General features: G+C 40.4%; 1 protein-coding gene across 7 annotated transcripts; it reads right to left on the reverse strand.

Annotated features, from left to right (window-relative positions):
* Window positions 1–1804: 1804 nt before the first annotated feature.
* ATXN3 (ataxin 3) lies at window positions 1805–20456 on the reverse strand. 7 transcript variants are annotated; one of them, XR_014549175.1, is made up of 11 exons: window positions 20325–20456; window positions 15009–15173; window positions 14676–14717; window positions 13013–13098; window positions 12436–12502; window positions 9721–9808; window positions 9309–9441; window positions 7196–7371; window positions 5989–6905; window positions 5789–5874; window positions 1805–4344 (listed from the first exon to the last, which is right to left on the reverse strand). XR_014549175.1 is itself a non-coding variant. In XM_083618666.1 (11 exons), exons 1-11 carry the CDS (start codon window positions 20346–20348, stop codon window positions 4250–4252), a joined length of 1089 nt encoding a protein of 362 aa, XP_083474792.1. In that variant the 5' UTR covers window positions 20349–20456; the 3' UTR covers window positions 1805–4249. The 7 variants fall into 7 exon arrangements, 4 of the variants coding, with proteins under 4 accessions (XP_083474792.1, XP_083474791.1, XP_083474790.1 ...); XR_014549176.1 differs by having other exon boundaries at window positions 14676–14720; XR_014549177.1 differs by having other exon boundaries at window positions 14676–14720; window positions 15009–15169; window positions 20325–20434.
* Between the last annotated feature and the right edge of the window lie 1916 nt (window positions 20457–22372).

The raw sequence follows: 22372 nt of genomic DNA on the forward strand, positions 1-22372 counted from the left end.
GATACGGGAGGATAAAGCGGCGGCGCCCTCAAGCCGCGAGCGGGAGAAGCGCAGGCAGCCCGGGTTTCGCCGAGCTCCAGTGGGTTCGGAGGGTGGCAAGGCAAGGGCGGGAGGCGGGGTAACCGATCCGGGGCACGTTTACTCCGAAAGGTGTGCTGATTCAGTGTCAAATGAAGTTTATTTCACTCCAAAATTCTATGCCCTAATCTTATTCAGACAATGTTAATGCAAGATTTCTTTCCCAGTCCTGGGCTCAGCATCCAATATTTAGTATTTTTCCAACCAGGACCATCAGCTGCGTCATCTCAAAGGAGATAAAGGTAAAGGACCCCTGGACGGAGAAGTCCAGTGAAAGGAGACTTTGGTGTGTGGCGCTCATCTTGCTTCAGGCCAAGGAAGCTGGCGTTTGTCCACAGACAGCTTTCCGGGTCATGTAGTCAGCATGACTAAACCGCTTCTGGCGCAACAGAACACTGTGACAGAAGTCAGAGCGCACAGAAACCCTGTTTATCTTCCCACTGAAGCGGTACCTATTTATCTACTTGCACTGGTGTGCTTTCGAACTATAGTGGTACCTCTGGTTGCAGATGCTTCAGGTTACAGACTCCGCTAACCCAGAAATAGTACATTGGCTTAAGAACATTGCTTCAGGGTGAGATCAGAAATCGTGCAGTGGCGGCAGCAGGAGGCCCCATTAGCTAAAGTGGTGCTTCAGGTTAAGAACAGTTTCAGGTTAAGAATGGACCTCCAGAACGACTTAAGTTCTTAACCCGAGGTACCACTGTACTAGGTTGGCAGAAGCTGAGGCAGGGCAACAGCAGCTCACCACTGGCGCGAGGATTCAAACTGCGGATCTTCTGATCTGATCGGCAAGCCCAAGAGGCTCTGTGCTTTAGACCACAGTGACACCTGCTCTCTCTCTCTCAAAATAGCACTGTCTTCAACAGGGTTGTTGAGGAGCGCTGCACACATAATCAACTTTAGTTACAGAAGTTGCATACGCACACCCCAACACACACTCTGCTGACATAATTCTGGTTTTGAAAATAATGGATGTGCTGGTGGGTGAAGTATACCTCTGCTGTGTGCTCAACAGGATTAAGAGAAAAGATGGCTGAATCAAAAAGCCTAGTAAAGTTAACGCAGAACCTGGCTAGAATGTGAAGACAAGTATCCAATACATATCAGCTTAACATTAGAAGCTTTGAAAGAAATCTGTTTACGTTCCCGCCAGAACTGGATTCTACATTTCCCTAATATGGAAATTAGGCTATGAAATGAACAGAAGATACATTCAACGTTTCCCATGCTTCAGGTAGTTCTGACACTGACATTACTGGACAACAGGTTTTGTTCATAAACTGCAGTCCAAAATCATGGAGAGAGTTCATGTAAGATTTTTAAACTAAAATGAACAAGGCTCAAGGCTTTCCATTAACATAACCCTTAGGAGCAGCATATCAAGGTTAGGGGCTGCTACCATGCCTTTCAAAAGCATTTTAAAGCTAGTTTTTGGAAGTCTTTTTTCCATATAAAGAAGTCTTGTGTTTCAAAATAACTAAAGGCTACACAAATATATGTACAGCATCCATTTTGTACGGTGTGTGTAAGTTTGAACCACAGCTATACTCTATAAATTATGCAACAACAGACCTCCATCTTTGGTGTATTCTAAATGGAAAGGTAGATTTAGAAACCTCTGCATACCTTCCATAATTGATGTGGTCCATGTATATTTTGTTCTTGGGAGATATGCACTCAAGTAAAAGTATCCTGGAAAAAAGTGGCCCTAAATTCCACCAGATTCAACTTGTTCAAAAGAACACGATTTATTGGAAAAGTACAAAGGAAAAAAAAATCATTTTTACAGACTGGTATGATTTCATTTTTTATATGAATCCATTCGCATATTTGTTTTCAAGTAATACCTTAAAAGCAAAAACAAAAAATCAACGCTGATAGCTTTATGTAACTAATGGTGCAGAAGTTTTAAAAACAATGACTGTGCATTAAGTTTGGCAAGCTAATTTCCTCCTGTTAATAAATCAAGTAAATTGTGTAGCGCAAAACAGTGTTGCCTTAATTTTATGGAAATGGTAAAGCTAGATGCATTCTTAAAAGCAATGCTTACCCTCAGGGCCAAATCCCATTATCCATACTTATGCAATGGTTTTTAGAGAGATCAACAAAACATGAAGCATGCAAGTAAGATAAATGGGATTCAGCTTCTATAACTAGCCAAGCATCTAAAGCTCACTGTTGTAAACAAACATTATCAAAATCCAAGTGTTCTTATTTGTAATGTATTCCTTTCTCGTACCATATATTTGCATACAGTTATCTATCATTCAGTAGCTAAGGATGACACTTCAAGATGGTGCAATAATATAATTAATTTTGAAAACATTATCAAAAGAAATTAACAATAGGTTTTGCAATATTTTTCTTGGTATACCTGGCAAATGCCTATGGTTTAAGCAGAGTATACAGTCTGAACACTGTAAACATCCCAAGACCATAGCCATAAGATACATATGTAAACATAATATATGCTTAAAGCACCATTTACAAAATAAAAATAAAAATGTTAAAACTGTTTTTTTGTAATACAGAATGCCAAATGTGGTCATCCTCCCATAGTACTCTTGTATACCTCAACTAACAGAATAAAAAAAATAGCTCTAAGTTTGCTCCCCCATTTTCCTCAGTAACAGACACGACGATAGAAAAAAAACTGTAAGGTGCATGAACAAAGGCCATTCATGAAAAGCGGCAAAAATCTTACAGGTAGAGGACATTCATTAACATCTGATAGAACACACACCCACACACATTCATTTATGAATATCCATTCTTAACACATAGGTAACCATGCAGGGTTCATTTCAGAAAGCAGGTATACAGGTGGCACTGAAGTCATGGCATTAAAATGTTTCCTCATCTTCTTTACTCCTAAAAAAGAAGCCTGGAATTCTGGGAAGGCCTTAGCTTAGTGGCAGAGTACATGCTTTGGATGCAGAAAGTCCCAGGTTTAACCCCAGGTTTTTCCAGTTAAAAGAAACTCAGGTAGCAGGGATGGAAAAGACCTCTGCTTGAGACCTTGAAGAACCCACTGCCAGTCAGAGGGGATGGTAACTGGACTAAAAAGACCAATGGTTTAACTCAGTGTAAGGCAGTTTCTTTTGCTTATCCAGTCTAACACTTGTATAGAAGCACAGGAACGGGGAGAAAGGATAAAACGAGGGATCAGAAAACAATTCCCATGCAACAGAATAGGAATTAAAGTAACCGGTTCTGAAATATGCTCCACAACTTGTTACTTCAGCTATTCAACCAATGTTCAGGGAATCAGAGTGCTAAAACAGTGCATTGAGGGCAGAACTGCCCAAAATTTAGCAGAAAGAGTATAATAAATGAAAACGTTCCCTTTCCTCCTCCAAAAAAAAAAAAGGAAAAATATTTACAGTTGAAAAAGATGCAAGATGGGCTTGTTAGTTTGTATCTCTTGCAGTCTTTAAAACAATCAAAATTCAGTTCTGGAACCAAACCTTTTTTCTGCATCTTTTCTTATACTGGTAAAATAACTTTATTTAATTTCGTCTATTAAAATAGTTTGCGTAAGAAGGACTGAGAATACAAGCCAACTTTCCCTTTTTAAAAAACTGTGTAACAGAAATATCTTTCAGAAGTGAAAGGCAAATTATATTTATATAGGCTTAAAATATCCAAAATACAGAGGTGTTTGGAATGCCTTAAGGCATGTACGTGAGCCGATGAAGCTGCAGGTGTCACCCAATGCTGGCTAGCATCCCAACAGAAAAGCCTCAGGACTGGACCTCTGTGTAACTGGGTACAGTTGATTTTGCTGTGCAGAAACTCGCATGAATACGCCATCACAACTGAACAGGGCTCCTACCCCATACAACTATTTGAAGGAATCACTAACTTACCCTGAACATCTATGGATCAGGAAGGTGAGTTGAGATTTTAGAACAAACTGATAATCCTTTTGCTCACATGCAGCAAATCTACAATCCTGATTAGACTGGCATGGGGAACTAAAACCTTGAGGTGAGAAGACTTTATTTTTATTATATGCAATTGCCTTTTAATTCTGATCCTCAGCCCCATAGGTTTTAGGGCTATATCCTGCTTTGGTACATCAGTGAAATGAACCCTACCTTTATACCACCCGCATAGGATTAATACAGGATTTAGTGTTTCGATAAAATAAAACTAGGAATTTTTGTCATTTCTTTTCTTCTGTGTTCAAGCTGTTTCTAACAGTTTCCAAGGACATATTCATAGCTGCCTGAAGCATATCCTCTTCACTCATATCACCTCCTGGCAAAATAGAAGATAAAATGCATTAGGTTCTAAAATACAGCTATAAAAAGGGGAAATGTATATGTCGTTTCTCTTTTTAGATTTTACTGACTTCATTATACCTTTTCCCTGATAAAATGCTCAGTTCTTAATAGCAGTGTAGTTTTTTTAAAAAATTTTCAGCATGCACCCATCTGCTAGAGGGTGGGGGTAGAAGAGTTATCCTGGCTACTGAGCATGTAACAAGAAGATCAATAACGACTTGCACTTGTCTTGATCCAACAAATAGAATATGGAGAATTCCAAGAAATAGTGCTCCATATCAGTTTCTTCCCTATAATGTGGCATGAAGAAAGAAATCAGACTTGCTTGCTCTGGAGGTTAAACAGCATGTATGGCTGGGGTACTCTGGGCCCTCACTGGTGTTAGTATACTGTCAGCAACCCCATTATGTTTTATGGCTGCAAACCCCGCCCCCCCCCAAAAAAAGTAAGAGGAGAAACTAGTTATCCAAACTAGTAATCAATGCATGTCAGAACTGAAGAGCCTGTTAATGTAGTTCTAACAATTTGTATTGTTTTGTTACACTGCTCTTAAATGATGGCTTTCTTCGGTAACTACAGTCATACCCCTTGCGAGTCGAACGTTTTGGCTTCAGAACGCCGCAAACCCGGAAATGAGTGTTCCAGTTTACGAAGGCGGGTTATGCGGGTTCCGAATCAGAAGCCGCGCCTTGGTTGCCAAACGTTTTGGAAGTTGAACGGACTCCCCGGACGGATTCCCTTCGACATCCATGGTACAACTGTATACATCTCTAAGATTTCAAACAGTTTGAATAGTATTTTGTTTACACATCAATAGTTGTCTTTTACAGTTTTGATTCTCTCTAATTGTTCCTGAAGAACTTCAGTTCTGAAATGTGTTGAGCTACAGCAAATATTCACAGTTGGCACTTCTGATAACTAGTTTCTCCTTTTTGCATTCTTTATAGGTGCACCTGCAGTCACAGCTAATGATGAGTTAGTCATTGCTCTAGATTGCCTCTTGATTGACTAAAACACGAGGCTAGGCAGTTAGTAGAAAAATTCCCCAATATGCACCGTATCATTCATTCACTTGCTAAACTATACAGATAGCCATACCAAATCTTCCCAAGTCAAGACTGAAATGATGACCCACCAAGTTAGAAAGGATTATTATTATTATTATTATTATTATTATTATTATTATTATTATTATTATACCCCACCCATCTGGCCACTCTGGGCGCTTCCCAGCAGAATAGTAAAAACACGATAAAACATCAAACATTAAAAACTTCCCTAAACAGGGCTGCCTTCAGATGTCTTCTAAAAGTCAGATAATTGTTTTTTCCTTGACATCTGAAAACATCATGTAGAAAACAGTAGGCAGAACAGTAAGCTAACACATATATGGTAATATGATAGAAGGAAAGTAATACCTGGATCGGTGACCAGTGTATTTGAATTTGTAACTGGTGCATCATGGAAACCTGGGTTCTGAACTTGCTGATGCAACTGCTGCTGTCTAGAACAGTCAATAATAGTTTTAAAAGTGGAATCTAAATTTGCACTTCTAATTTTGACTAAACAAGTTCTGTGATGATGTAAAGTAAGGGTAAATATTTATTCACATACATACCAGTTTAAATAACATTCACAGCAAGATCTGCCCTTGGCAATGTTATAAAGGTCTGCTACCCGCGTTGTTCATTGCCTTCCCATCTTGGCTTTAAGAGTTTCATTCAATGCTGCTGTTGCCTGAGTGGAACAGATTTCCCATTCGCAGACCTCTGTTTGTGCAATAGGACATCTTCTTCCCATCCTCCCCTTGCTTCCCCCCCCCCTCCAAATCTGCCCCAGGGCTTTGGGGGACCTTTTGGAACAGAATTCAGCTTGTATGACATCAGATGGAAACCCTTAGTTTGCTTCATTTTCCTTTTCAGTAATGGAACAGTATTTGTGTTAAGATTGTAAAGTACTGACCTAACGAGAGTGATGAGCTGTAGCGGTGCTTTTTTTTTATAGTCAATTATATACATTTTTAAAAGAAATATCTACCCAATTCTAAAATATTTATTAGGCAGGATGGAAAAACCTAGCCCAATCCTGTGCCACAACCAAGAATAAAATGAATCAAAAGCAACACACTGTTATTTTTGCTGCAGCAGACGAACACAGCTACCCACCTGAATGTTTTTACAAAGTAATCGAGACATCTACAGAATTGAAGAAGCATTTACTAGACAACCACTGATGTGAAAATAGTATTGAATAAATTAACTGATCATAAATCAATCAAATGTGATGAGGCCCATGAGAGGGAGTTACAGATACCAGTAAAACACTGGTATTACTTAATGCAATGGCCAAGTAATGAAATACTTCTGGGACTGCTACGAACAAATCCCACTTTGAAGTGTCTACATTACTTTTCAAAATAGGCCTGTCTTCTCCGCCGCAGCTCTTCTGATGTAAGGGATTCAGAGTGGCTTGTTGCAGATGAATGTGGGACGTTTTGTGTGCAAGAATCTGGGAAACCACTTCTAAGGCCGCCTCCTAAAATTAAAACATGCACATACACCATTACTGGGATAGAGCAGATTAAATTTAAAATGATTTTAATTTTCTACTCTTCTATTTACAGTTTTTCAGTGGTTTATAATCCAAATTCCTCCTAAAAAAATTAGCAGTATGAAAGAATAAAAACCACCACCAATCACCCACTGAAAGACTTCAGGGAATAAAAAAGTCTTGCCTGTTGATTAAATTATTTTAAAAAGGATGGTGACAGCTGGGTCTACAGGGAGGGGGTATTCCTGGGGTGGCAAACTAAAAGGGCATTTTACCTTGCATACTAAGTTGAATAGCCCTACGGAGATCTGCTTCTTCATCCTCCATATCTATTTCCTGTCTGCTGAGAGCAAGTGCTTTTTGGAAATTCTCTTCATCTTCATCTAACATGCCTGTGCCATCGAAGGGAGGATTAACATCTACAGCTGGTTCGAGGTCTGTTTTTTGTACCCTGCAAGGATTACAAAGTTAAAAATGGCTTCACTCTAACGTGAATGATTTCAAGTTCTACCACATTTTCAAAGCAGTGGGAAAAACATTTAAGATATTTTTTTAAAAAAGATTCAAACCTATCAATTTCTCCCCCCCCCCCAATAGCACATACAACAGTAGAAAGAGTAGAAAACAACATGAAGAATTTGAAGGAGCTACTTTGAACAAAAGCATGCTAAGTATCAAAATAACTCTCAAGCTGCATTCCCAGCTCTAGCCCGGAACTAACAATAGAGGATAACAGGGAATGGGGTTTTCTTCATGTCAATAATTCTGGAAGAGGAACAGCAGCAAGAGTTCTTTTAGCAAAGTATTGGAAGACACAAGAACTACCCACGCTGGAAGAGTGGCAGACGAAGGTGATAGACTATATGGGACTGGCCGAGATGACTGGCAAAATCCGCGACCAAGGAAAAGAGACGGTGGAAGAAGATTGGAAGAAATTTAAAGTTTATCTTAAGAACTGTTGTAAAATTAATGAGTGCTAAAATGTTATGGGTAATGTAAAACAGAATTGCAGCGATAAATGATTGGGTAAGAGAAAAAGGATCAAAGAAATTGAATCATAAGTAATTGAAATTAGGGGTTGCTGAAAAAGTTTAAAATAGGGATGCAGGAAAGGGAGGTATGGGGAAGTCGTTGAAATAAGGTTTAAGAAAAAAAGGTTATGAAATTATACGTGTTTATATGTTTGTTTGTCTATGTATTGTTAGTTGTGAAGTGTCTTAATTTATGTTGGAAAATCAATAAAAATTTATTAAAAAAAAAATTCTGGAAGAGGCAGGCACTCCCTCCACCAAGTTAGGCAGTGTTGCCACACACCTATTAAACTGCACTACACTTTGGTTAACTGAGTTAGGTTTTCTCCACCATGGTGAGAGCATTCATTTCTTTATGAGTCACAACTGATGGCATTTATGTAGTCAAAGACAAGTGTTGTTTTGCCATTCTGGAAACCTGCTAAACAGGTAAGCAGAGCTCAAAATGCTTTGCTGACTTAAGATACGGAATATGGTTAGTATGAATCTAATAATTGAGGATGCCTTTCAACAGAGGTGTGGCAGGAGGAAAGGTGGTGAATATTATCATGGGTGGGCTCTTTGAAACAGCTCTCTTTGCTTGGAATCCTTGGTAGATTTGCATTCAAATGGATAGCTATAAACCTAGGGAAGCATGCTCTTTAGAGTTTCTATACAAATGAAGTTTCCCCCACCCCCCAGCAGTGCACTATACAGACATAATGTAAAACTTGTAATTCCAAATCTGATATATAGGCAACCCCTGATTTGCGTGGGTGTTGTGTTCTGCATCATAGCACACTTCCATGAAATTGGGTGCAATTGAAAAAGCCTGCAAACACCCCGTTCTGCCCCCACTACCTACTCTGCCCCCATTCCACCTTCTTAGGGGCGTCTTTTATTATGTTTCTGGGTTACTTCCGGGTTTGGTGCGATACATGGTCAGACACATATTGAACACACGTCAGTGGGGGGCTGCCTGTACCTTTTATTGTTCTTATACAACCTTCCCACTGATAAGGTGGCATAGGAAATTTATGTTGGAAAATCAATAAAAATTTATAAAAAAAAAAGATAAGGTGGCATAGGGAAATATATGTCCTACTTAGTATTGTGTGGAGGACAACAGCCACGAAGTTGGAAGAAATGGCAAGTGAACACTCAGGGACAAAGAAGCTAAGAGTTCATCTCTAGCCTACACAAAAGAGTTTTGCAGATAAAAGCAGACAGAGAGAAAGATGTTTTGAATTACTCTCACTCCTGCTACAAAAGGGTAGTAGTTATCTCTTACTGTATTTCCTTGCTTACTTTCAGAGTTCAATGTTACTCACATCCAACGCTCAACACTGATTAAAATACAAGTTTTTATTTACCTTACCTCTGATCTCTTGATTGCAGTGTCTCTTCCCCAATCAATTTTGGCCGCTGCATCTGCTGCACCCGAACCATTTGCAGTAACTGGTCAGCCTCACAATCTGGAAGGTCACCCTTTACCACAAATATTGAATAGCCTGAAGAAAGTAAAAGCAAGTAGCCAAAATATGAGAGACCACAACTTATCAAGAAACATTACAAAGGGGGGGGCGGAATAGGGAAGAGAATAAAACTGTCATTTGCCAGTATTTTTGATTCTGTCTTCCCTTCATTATAACTAGTACACTTAGTGGATGTCACTGTTTTATTCATAAAATTGAGGAAGACAGACTTCTTGCATGAACATCATTGGTTGGCCTTTGAATTTTACTCTTGCTTTCAAATAACAGGGCTCAATATTTCAAAGTTAGCATTACCTTCCTGTTGTAACTGGGCCAGGAAAAGTGCAAGATAAGTATCAGATATTAGTTCTGGACCCGTCAAGAGAGAATTCAAGTTGAACCACTGTAATTTTAGAAAAAAGATTTCAAATAAAAGTAGTTAACATGTGATTTAGTCCATTTATTTTTGTACATGGCAAACACCTGCCTGCTTTTTATGTAATTGCTATGAGTACACACAACTTTCAAGCATGAGTGAATGAACTGAGTACTGCTTATTGCCTGCTTCATCTGAAATTTCAGTAGGGTTGCCACTATAGCCTAATAAAGAAATTGAAGAGTAATTATCTGAATAAAGCTAAACTGACACTTGCAAATAACTTCTGAATTGGTCAAAGCTCCAGTCGCCTCCAAAGTTTATGGGTTACCTGCAGTGGGAGCTTTAGCATTTAGTCGGGGGGCAGATCTAGGCTGGGCTCAAAGGAAGTGCTAGCCATGCATGGGAGAGAACTGTGCACATTGTAGTTTCTGGTGCAGAAGTTTCTAAGGCCAGAGAGAAACTACGTTAACAATTAGCAACCACTGCATCAGAAATACAGTGGTACCTCGGGTTACAAGCACCTTGGGTTACAAACACTTCAGGTTACACACTCCACAAACTTGGAAGTAGTACCACGGGTTAAGAACGTTTTCAGGTTAAGAACGTACTCCAGAAGAAATTAAGTTTGTAACCAGAGGTACCACTGTACCATACAACAACTCTGGTTGCTTCTGTCTAGAAACACTGATCAATCTGTAGGTTAGAGGACTAATGTACTGAATAGACAACCCACAGAGAAATCAGCTGCAATGCTTTAATATCACAGAGGTGTCAGCTTTACTGAATAGATTTTGGGGGCATTCAGCCTTAGTGCCAAAAACTGGTTTTGAATTGGAAGAATGAGCAGGTAGAAGCACAGAGATCAGAAACTGTCAATCACGGCGTGCCATTTTGTTTGAACCCATCAAAGCAAAGATTAGCAAATCTTTGGTTGGTCAGAAATCTGAATCAAATATTCAAGCAAAGACGAAGCATGTGAGCCTGAGGCTTGGTCCTGCTCCTTCTCTTAACATCAAACCATGCCTTTGCTTTACTTCTAAATCACCATATCAAGATGTATTCCTGGTAATAGTCCTCTCTGCATATCTTATTCAAATATTTTGGCTTAGAGCAGTGTGAGAAAAGAAGGTTTGAAGTGTTGTTATTTATAGGGGCTAATATTGCCTTGTGTGTTATATACGTAATTTCTTAACAGCATATAAAAAGGCAGAGAAAACTACACACCAGTCACAAAATAGCATCTAAGAAAGCTGTGGGATTTGTGTACTATTAGCAATTAATTTAACATTAAATTTCATTGCCACAACTAAACGTTCAACCTAGAACATCCTTTGACTGAACTGATATAGGGTGCATTTTTACATCTCCAAAACTCTTTATGTTCCGGAAACTGTCATGCCTCATTCTTTGCAATGCCCCATCTCCTAGCTTGGGCACAGTTCACCATACATTCTCGAGTTTTGATTACGTCAGCCAAAACGCTCATGCGATCTGTCAAGGATGCTTTAGCTGAGATTCCTGCACTGCAGGGGTTACACTAGATGACACGTTGGCGTGTCTTCCAACCCTGCAATTCTGATTCTATGTAGCATGATTTGGCTGCTCACCTAGACCTCAGAAGAAGTGAGCAGCACAACAGGCACCTACCAACTAGAGTAGGAGATGTCAATAGGTGACTAAAAGTGTTCTAGGAGTTCATTTTTAGCAACCCCAACACTGTGTTCTGGCACTATTGAACTGATTGCTCCCCTCATTTGTTCATCTTGCCTTTTTTGCCTGACAGACTGAAGACAGGGCGTTTGTTGGTGTACAGCACCTGCCATCAAATTTTTAACTGATGGGAAACCATTTTATGAAAAGCAGGATACATTTTTACATAAATGCCCAACTAAACGTGCAGTCTTTGTTCAAATATCAGTCCAAATAGCTCATGCTTCTGCTGAGAAAGACCTGTGTTCATGAACACTCAAGGTATAACAATTTGTAACCCCCCCCAAAAAAATTGATGTTCTCCCCGCAGAGAACACATTATGACTGTAACTGCCTCGTGGAATGTAGCTGCCACAACTATTTGAACCATCTTATTTTATATAACTTGTGATGTGGAGGATGAGCAACAGCTCTTCAACATGCCAGATTATCTTATTTTTATTCTCTCTTATTTTTAAGTGGCAAATACTAGCCCCATCTCCTCACAGGATAAGGTGTTTGTTTTTTAAAAAAAGTAGGTCACTTAATTTATTTATTTTTAAACTCTTATCTCATTTCATTTACTTCTTTGCATGCTGTGCAACCGCTGTCAAACACTGAAGTGCTCCCCCATTCTTGCTTTCTTAAAGAAATCAACAATACAATCATCTCCCCACTCCTTCCAGTATTGGTAGATGCCGTCATGTAATTGATTTGAAAGGAGACTTAAAGAACTGTGGCCCAAAGGCTGGAATGTTGTTGGGATGCTGCCCTTCATATTATGCACATTTATGCCAAACTACATGGTTGTTCTGTGATGCAAGTAAACAGCTGTGAATGTTATTCAACTACAGTCTTAGGCTGTCAAATACGCAATTATAATACTTAGCCCTAAAAGCAACATTCTTCTGACACCCAAGCTTGACGTTAATTTTTAAACAAGAAAAAAAAAAGAATGTCACCTGTTTTCCTAATTTTCGAACTGTAAACCAGTGTTCCTTATAGTTACAAATAAAAGATCTTTCATTTCTAAAAGAAGAAAAACACAACGTATACAAAGAATTATTAGAGCTCGTATTTTAAAGGGTTTTTTTTTTTTACTATCATTGGTGTCATTTTGCTATCATTTTAAGCATTTTATTAAATTCAGCTACAATTTCAATCAGATATTTGATCATTTAAATATTTTGATGGTTCAGAGAATTACGATAGCACTCTTTTGATGATATTTTTGTATATATAAAGCATATATATTAATAGACACACACCATGATGTCATAAAGCAGATATGATGCCACGTACCATTCAAAATCAGCATTCTGTGATGCCACAGATACTGAGATGTCATGAAGGCTCAGAGGACAAATGGACATGTAAGGCCTCAATAATATGAAAAAGAAAATGCTGAGGGGATAAAACCAGAACTTGATATACTAATTTTCAAAAGAAACTCTGAGGAAAATGATAGGGTTTCTTTTTCTTGCATTTTTTTTTTTTTTTTGGTATAATGGAAGCAGGGAGCTAAAAAGAAATTCTTACATAGGGTCGATCCCGAGCCTCTGATACTCTGGGCTGTTGAAGAGGATTAGTTCTAAACCCCAAACTTTCAAGGCATTGCTTATAACCTGTCAAAAAACAGCACTTTTCATGAGACAAACCAGTCAGTTATAAAATTTAAGCAATGCAACCATTTTAGCCACTATAAAAACAAATATATTGTTTTCACAAAGCTGGGACTGGAAAAAATTTAAGTTTTATTAAAAGGAAACCACTGGGATGAGAAAATTCAAAAGTCAACCTTCATGAATCTACATTCAGCAGACCACATATATAACACATTTAAGGGTGAATAACAAATACACAATTTGACGAGAAAATTCTCAAAAGGCATAAGACTCCTGAACTGGTGTTATAAACAGCTATACAATTGTCACTTTGTTTTGTTTTGCACTTCATTTATGCTGAATGCCTGAACTGGATGTTGGCAAGCTATTGAGAGGCAATTTGCCTAATTCAGCAAGCTCCATAACTACAAAAGATTTCACTTTGTCCTAGCATGCTCTAAGATACAAAACAAAAACCACCCATGTTCTAAGCAGGTCAGGATATTTGCACAAGAGGTATACTATCCAGAATTACTATTGAGACCTTCCCAAAGTACTTTCTGCACGTTTCTGAAGAATGTCAAATACATTTGATTTTACATTTTCAGTTCAAAATACAGTTTATGGCACACACTTTTTAAAGCTGTTTAGGAAAAAGGCAGTTGGGAAATCACAGAGACAATTCACCTCAGTCACCCTGTACAAGAAAAGGAATACTATTTAAAGCAAAGTGGAATTCTAAGTTGCAAGTGGCAAGCTGCATTTGTTAGTCTGCCAGTTACAAGGATTTCTTTCTTCCTTTTAACACTGGTGTTTTCTGTAGCATACATGTGAAGTGTGGAGCTCTCACACAGTCATGTACACGGATCTGAAGCTCCTGGCCCTAGTTATTTACTCAATATTTTCTTGGCACTGATTACTTACTAAATATATAGTCCATCTTTTAGTCTGAGATACCCATGAAACAGCTTACAATGCAAACAAGAGAAGTGTTTCTTCAATGTGTGTGTGTGTGTGTATCAACACACCTTTCACATTTTGCTTGCCTGATTCAGGAAACATCAGTGTGAACACTAAAATTGTTACAGACAGGCCTTGTACAACATGGAGCTGCAATTATCACTTTCTTGCTGCACCATTCAGAAAAACGAAGAAATATTTCCATTAAATATAAGCCTTAAAGGACCCATGGGCTGATCTATTTACCAAGAGCACAAATTGAAGGGAATTATATCACCAAACAAAATGAAATTGTATAACTGCATATTTCAATTGTGTAATAAAAAATTCATTCACCACTTTAATGCTTTTGCCACTTTGGAAGATACATGTAAACCACAAACCCCAAGTACGCAGAAGACTTCTGATTTAAAGGAAACATCTATAAAAACTATAAGGCTGCCTAAATGTTACTGAAAAATGAGTGGCATATAAAGATCAAAATTATCTGTAGGGTTGCAGCCACAGGGATCTGAACTGTCTCCTAAACAGGCTCAAAAATGTGAACATAGATTGAACTCTCACTAAAACACACTGCATTTTAAAAATGTAAACATTTTACTTTTTTAAAGAACGGAGACTACAAGGAGAATGCTTACTTGAATAGAGAAGAAGCCACTGTCATCCATGTTTCCAGAAGGCTGCTGTTCAAAAACAAATGGAAAAGGGGGAAGGGGGAAAGTGATTAATCCATATTACTAGAAAGGCTTTGGGGGGGCGGGGACAGAAGCTGAGAATGAGTTATGCCCATTCTTCACAATTTATTCATGCTTAAACATATTTTTAGTAAACCACAAACCACCCCAGGCAAATAAAATAGGTACCCAGAAAATATATTTGGTAGACCCATCCCATTTTAAGCATATTAAATTTGCATAAAACAAGCTGGTGAATTAATGCCAGGTCATCTGAAAAGTTTTAAAGGCTGTTACCTGTAAAAATGTTTGATACTCTTCACTAGAAAGTCCTCCTTCTGCCATCCTTATTCGCTCTTCTTCATCCAGTTGCTGTGCAATAGAAGACAGTTCCACAGGACTGAAATATTCCCCTTGTAGTAAGTTATTCAAGCAATGCTGGGCACACAGGGAGCCTTCTTGCTAATGAATGGAAATGTAAGAAAAGAAAAGAACGCCACAATGAACATTACAATGTCTTGCCATGGTTTCATTGTTCAAATGCTGGGTTATTTTAAGGACGTGTTTATTGAGCTTTCAAAAACAACATTCAAACAAGATAAATAATAAAGACATAAAGAACCATGGTTGGGTGGAGTATGCTATTGCAGTGGGAATAAAATTAACAGAAGGCTCCGTACACTTTTGCAGACATCATAATAAGATAGATTCTAAGAAGGGGCATTTGGAAAGTAAGAGTCACATACCAATAAGTTGGTCTCACCACACAGAGGCATATGTCATGGGTGGAAGGGTCTATGAACGTGCTATTTTTATTTATAAAGTGTATGAACAGAGACTATACAACACCAAAATGCTATTGCTTTGTAACCCCTTTTAGAAGCCCTGCGATGGGTTAATGCTCACACAAGGCCATGCCTCACATCCTCTTAAACCATTCATTTCTTGAGGGACCCAACCTGATGCAGACTTCCAATGTTTGGTGATTTTGAGTCTAGCTGCTAGCTTTGCTAACTCCTTCCAATGGCCAGGAGAACTAATGTTGGTTCCAGGACTAGAGACTGGTTTTTTTATTGAAGAAAGATTGGTGAATATGGGCTGCCAATAAACACACTGACCCTTTAAATTGCCCTGAGGACAGTAAACACATGTATTCAAATGAGGTTTGGGCCTGAATGCCTTCCCCCTTGCACAGTACAGACCTCATGAAAGATCTAATTTGGGTTATCTTAAACCAACTATGCTTTACATTGGAAGGTACTGAGAGGTATTAACTCAAGTTACACCTAGGGAATTGAGAATTCTCCATTAATAATCAGCATCAACTGCTTTAGCTGGAATGTTGTGTTTTTAAAAGACTTGTGTTTTGTCACTTTGAGAAATGCTCTCCCTCTCTTGACAGTGAAATAGACAGGTCTATTGACACGCGGGTTGTGATTCGGCGCTTCTGCGCAAAGTGTGATTTAGTGCTTCTGCGCATGTGTGACCACCAAAACCCGGAAGAAACCCGTTCCAGTACTTCTGGGTTTTGGCAGTCCATAACCCCCCCCCCAAAAAAAGGCAACCTGAAGCATCTATAACCCAAGGTATAACTATACTCAAGTATCCTTCCACCATCTTTTGTCGCATCTTTTTAATGGCTTGCAACTGTTGCAAGCTACTTTGACTAAATAGTGGGATACAGTTAAATTAGTTGCTTGCTTTCTAACCCAATCCTCCTCAGCAGGAAAAGCAACAGAAGCTTTAACACAATCACTCAAATTTTCCAGGGATTGCCATGCTTCAGTCACTTTTGTTGCTCACAACAGAAAACTGAAAAAAAGAAATACAGTGGTACCTCGGTTTAAGGGATGTGGGTGGCGCTGTGGGTTAAACCACCAAGCCTCTTGGGCTTGCCGATCAGAAGGTCGGCGGTTTGAATCCCCATGACGGGGTGAGCTCCCGTTGCTCAATCCCAGCTCCTGCCAACCTAGCAGTTTAAAAGCACGTCAAAGTGCAAGTAGATAAATAGGTACTGCTCCGGCGGGAAAGTAAACGGCGTTCCTGTGCGCTTCTCTGGTTTTGCCAGAAGCAGCTTAGTCATGCTGGCCACATGACCCAGAAAAACTGTCTGCGGACAAACATTGGCTCCCTCGGCCAGTAAAGCGAGATGAGTGCCGCTACCCCAGAGTTGTTTGCAACTGGACTTAACTGTCAGGGGTCCTTTATCTTTTTACCTCGGTTTAAAAACAGTCCTGTTTATGAACTATTCGGTATATGAACTCTGCAAAGCTGGAAGTAGTGTTTTTGTTAGCCAACTTTACCTCTATGAACGGAAGCCGAACCGTGGAAGGGCACAGGTGGTGGCAGGCCTCATTAGGGAAAGAGCACCTCGGTTTAAGAATGGCTTTGGTTTAAGAACGGACTTCCTGGACGGATTAAGTTCGTTAACTGAGATACCACTGTAATCATCATCACCTCCCGTACTAAGACTGCAATCATATGCACATCTACCTGAGAACAAGCATGACTAACCATGGTTGGGCTTACTTCAGGATAAACATGTATCGGATTGCACTGCAAGTGTGACCATAAACAGAGGCTCTCTAAGAGCTCTAAGCAGCTCGCCACCATAGACAAACTACTACACAGGCAAAGAGAGGGATTTATATAATGAGGACAGAGAACTTCTTTTGGGCATCAATTGTTCAATCATACTATTGAGTTCAGAATGAAGTAGCAAACACTTCCCAACTTCAAGAAAAGTGTTGATGGCAGAACATTTTCATTCAGCCTGTATATAGGGCTGCTTTGCAAAACGACAATGACAATGTCACATTCCAGCTTAGAAGTTGAGGAAATAGGGTGTGCACAATGTTTTGTCAGAAAGAATGTTTGTAGGATGATGTATCTTTGAGACATATAATTATATTTGTGCCTTTATGCAATCATAACTGATTTAGCTAAAAGGCTTCTATATCCCTATGTTTTCTTACTTCAGAAAATAGAACATGAGCTCTGCATTTAAATTTCTGAAAACATTTCATACAAAGTTTTTTCTTTTCATAGAAGTGGAATCTTTTTTGAATAACTGTTTATCATTAAAGTGGAGCTCAAGTTTGCTTCTCACGCTGTCAAGCTGAACCAATGCTCTGGAGCTGCTTTTTGGAAGGCATAAGAGACAACAGCTGTAGAAGGGATACTGAGTAACCTCATTGTGTACAGAAGTGTTTTCCACATGTTTGCTATAATCTATCAAACTGTACCCAAAACCTTGGAGGGGGCGTTAATTTATAAGAATATTAATAAAGTTTAAGACCTGGAAGGAATATCAAGAGAAATCTAGTCCAGTTTCCACTTAATGGGGTGTCACACAGAGTGTTTGACTAGAAAAATATATTTCTTTTAAATGTGTCTCAGTCCTGAAAAAAGTCACAACATTTCAGTCTGAACTACCTTACGAGGTTGTTGTAAGTGATCAAATTAGTTAGCCCATGAATGGTACAATGAGCTCCTTGGAGCAAAGACAGGATATGAATGCGGTAAATTATTTCTAGTCAATTAACACAAGCAATACAATATACTCATGAAGCTAATCAAGTTATGTTATACTGGAAGTGAAATGCAGGAGTGACACTTGCTTATAAGTTGATAAGGTGACTGCACCTTGGAGGCAAGCATGTTTGCCTTACCACTAGTAGATATCATGAAAAAATGAAAGATGAAAAAAGTTGTGCCAAAAGCAAAGAAAGTCATGTCATGTGCAACACTATTATCAAAGTATTTTAAAAATCACATGTTTTCAAAATAGCAAGCTGGTCATATGTTTAGGACAGGGGAAAAAATATTTAATACTGTACAAGTAAAGTAGCTAAGGCACAGCAAAGATACATTATACAGATGTCAGTGGAGCGGACAATGTTTTGAACTAAGCAGCGCCCTTCAAACTAGGATTGTGACTCACCCTTGTCCTTCAAGCCGAACCACCACTTCCCTATTTTGTACTCCCTGCCACTAGCAGCAGGGTTAGTTGCCCCGCACTTGCCCCACCAGGAAGGAATAAAAAGAAAACCACTCCTCTGTGCCACCCAGTTTACACTTATATGAACATGCTTTAATGGGGGGTTAGCCGTTTCCAATGATCGTTAGTATCCTGTCAGTAGAAAAAGGCGGAGGACAAGAGTTTACTTCGTTATTTTTTTCAGACTTTCGAGATCACCCTTCCTCTAACAAATACAAGGGTGATCTCAAAAATCTCTCTCTCTCTCTCTAAACATCCCCACCTTTCAAGCGATAGGACACAAGGATAGTATAGAAATATAGAGTGGCTGGGGCAACCCAGCCAGATGGGCGGGGTATAAATAAAATTATTATTATTATTATATTACTATGAGCAGAGACCATAAAAGCAATTAGGATGGATCCATACCCTTCAACATTTTTCCGATGAAAATAGAGACGTCCCATTCCATGATGACAATTTCAGTATTTATACCCCGCACATCTGACTGGGTTGCCCCAGCCACTCTGGGCAGCTTCCAACATATAGAAAAACATAATTAAACTTTTTTTTTAAAAAAACCCCACTTCCCTATACAAGAATGCCTTCAGACGGCTGGGGGGTCGGATAACTCCATACCTCCAAAATTTATCCAAAGAAAATAGGGACATTCTGCCATACCCTCCAACATTTCTCCGATGAAAATATGGACGCCCTAAGGAAAAGCGGGACATTCGGGGATCAAATCAGAAACGCGACGGCTTCTGTAAATCCGGGACTGGGTGTCCCTGGGAAATAGGGACCCTTGGAGGGTCTGCGGATTAGGGAACCCTAAAAGACGCCTGCTTCTTGGGAGAAAAGCAATGACAAACCTAGACAGCATCTTAAAAAGCAGAGACGTCACCTTGCCAACAAGCTATGGTTTTCCCAGTAGTGATGTATGGAAGTGAGAGCTGGACCATAAAGAAGGCTGATCGCCGAAGAATTGATGTTTTTGAATTATGGTGCTGGAGGAGACTCTTGAGAGTCCCATGGACTGCAAGAAGATCAAACCTATTCATTCTTAAGGAAATCAGCCCTGAGTGCTCACTGGAAGGACAGATCCTGAAGCTGAGGCTCCAATACTTTGGCCACCTCATGAGAAGAGAAGACTCCCTGGGAAAGACCCTGATGTTGGGAAAGATGGAGGGCACAAGGAGAAGGGGACGACATAGGACGAGATGGTTGGACAGTGTTCTCGAAGCTACCAGCATGAGTTTGACCAAACTGTGGGAGGAAGTGGAAGACAGGAGTGCCTGGCGTGCTCTGGTCCAGGGGGTCACGAAGAGTCGGACGCGACTAAACAACAACTGCTTAACCTGCCCCCCCACTCAGTGCCACTGAAGCGTCCCAAAACGAGGGCCCCCTTCGCCCCTCACACAACCGAAGGTCCATAAACTTGTGTCCAGGGGGAGAGGCTTCCCCAGGCGGCTTCTAATGCAGCTCCTGGACCGGCCAGACGGACGGCAAGAGCCGAAGCCACGCGGCTTCCCCCTCGAGCCTCCCTTCTCTTCGCAGGCAGGCCGCTCCCTCAGGAAAGCCTCTCCCGCGTCCCCCACAGGCCCCCCCGCCGCCGCCACTCTCGCTCCGCTTACCCTCTCGTGGAAGATGGCCTCCATGTTTATTTGTCTCCCACCACCACCACGGCCGCCGCCGCCGCCGCCAGAGGCAGCCTCCACACCACATGACCTCCGCCCAGCCAATCCAAGCTCCGCCCCGTGACCCGCTGCAGCCAATCGCCGTGGCTACCGCTTCCCCCCTCCCCTCTGATAGGCTGAGCTTCGCTCTCCCCCACGCCGCCACCTATCTCTATGAACGCAACAATCGCCCCAAAGAGGTACGCGAGGGGCAGAGAACGCTCGCGGCTACCCCGGGCAGCCTTCACTTCCGGTTCCGATTGAAAGGGAGGGGAAAAACAGAAAAGTGAGGTGGAAGAGAAGTTTATAGAAGAGAGGTTCCCTTTCGACGCCGTGCTGTGAGATAACCCTCACGTGCCCCTCAGGAAATTGATCTTGCTCAGTCGATGGGTCAGCGCCATCATAGCAGAAGTGTGCATACACACGAAAGCTTATACCCAGAACAAACTTAGTTGGTTTCTAAGGTGCTACTTGACAATTTTTAAATTTATTTCGATCATAGTAGAGAGTAACAGTTCGAGTTGGGGGTGGGGAGAGAGCCTTGAGTTCCCAACAGTCTTATCCTTTATATAATTTATTTTTTTAACCCTAAATGACACCAGCTGCTGCCCTTTTCATTTCTATCCACTATTTTCCTCCTTCCTTGACAGCTGCATAGCTCCTTTTCAGCTTTTCAAAAACAAAAGCCCAGTGTGTTCTACTCCGAATGGGCATTTGTAGCAACATTTTTATCCCTACTTCAATGTATATATATTCACTGGAATGTCAGGGCCGCATTGGGGGTGAGTACTATTGGGCTCAATATGGTTTACTCCTGAGTAGACACAAAAAGGATTGCACCGTATAAGACTGCAACAGTTGCCCTCCAGAAGTTGCTGAACCACAACTCCCAGTGTTGGGAGTTGCAGCACAGCAAAACCTAGGAGGTGGCAGGTTCCCCACACCTTCAGTAGAAAGGCTGGAAAAGAAGGGAATAGTGCATATCCTTAAAATAAGGGCTCTATTGCAGAGATATTTGAGAGAAAAATAACAGGTTGAAACCTTAGATGCGTGTTTCATAATTGTACCTGCCACTGCTACATCACAGGTTTTGTGCAAGGGCCTATCAAAAGTTTATCAAAAAAAATTGGAGCTCTCTGCAAATATTAATGAATTCTGTATTCATCCATAGAAGTCAGGATCCCTGTGAGGATTGATGAGAAGTGATTTTCAGGATGGGGTGGGCACTTTATGGGATATGGTTACATTGTTATTAACTGTACACATTAGCCTCATTTAATAGTTATGTACTTTATTGGTCAGTTACAAATTTTATTTATTGCTTCATGCCATCAGTTTAGGCTGGGTCTACACTGATCTAAAAAACACTAAGAAAAATACTGTATATGTCTCAGTGCAATTTTCCACTGACTGCTGTACAGCGCCCCCTGGTGTCACATTTTTATAACACATTATAACTCACCAGTATAGATTAGTCCTGTCTTTTAAAAAGATTGTGTGTTATTGCAACTGAGACCGAGCATTTTAGGTATTTTTATCCTTCAAAAACTGCGGACATCTTTGCACATGTTGCAAGAAGTTATTTTTGCTGCAGCCCCATAGGTCTTCAGGGGCACTGCCATTATGGTGCCAACTTGGGTCCCCATGGAGCTATCACAGTACATGAACTTCCCAACTATTTGCAATGAAACAGGGAAGCAGTGTTCTGTTAGTAGAGTGGGTTTTTGTGCTGAACCAATGGTCACAGACGCATGACCAGGTGCTTTCCTTTGGCAGTTCCTCCCTCAGTTATATGATGGCCAGGGAGTGATCAGTTTCACCAACACTGCTCCAAAGTCTCTCTGCCACCAGTGCCCAGCTGCCGTTTGTTTTTCCTTTGGTGTGCAGAACACTGGTGGCAGGAGGAACTCAGGAGTGGTGACATTCATGATATACCACTGGGTGAAGCCACCATTGCGGTCTGGCCCTCATACCGGTCCAGGCAATGTATTGATACATCGCTCAGG

The sequence above is a fragment of the Podarcis filfolensis genome (assembly GCF_964270895.1).
Source record: "Podarcis filfolensis genome assembly, chromosome: 1".
Taxonomy (NCBI): Eukaryota; Metazoa; Chordata; class Lepidosauria; order Squamata; family Lacertidae; genus Podarcis; species Podarcis filfolensis.

Bases quoted from the DNA above. Each gene is read 5' to 3' on its own strand.
- ATXN3 (XM_083618663.1), bottom strand. From the start codon at position 20,415: ATGTGGTGTGGAGGCTGCCTCTGGCGGCGGCGGCGGCGGCCGTGGTGG. The intron at 6,906-7,195 runs GTAAAATGCCCT...TTTTAATTTTAG, and splicing joins TATTCAACTTAGTATGCAAG to GAGGCGGCCTTAGAAGTGGT. The intron at 5,875-6,778 runs GTAATGTAGACA...TGACTGTTCTAG, and splicing joins AGACAGGCCTATTTTGAAAA to ACAGCAGCAGTTGCATCAGC.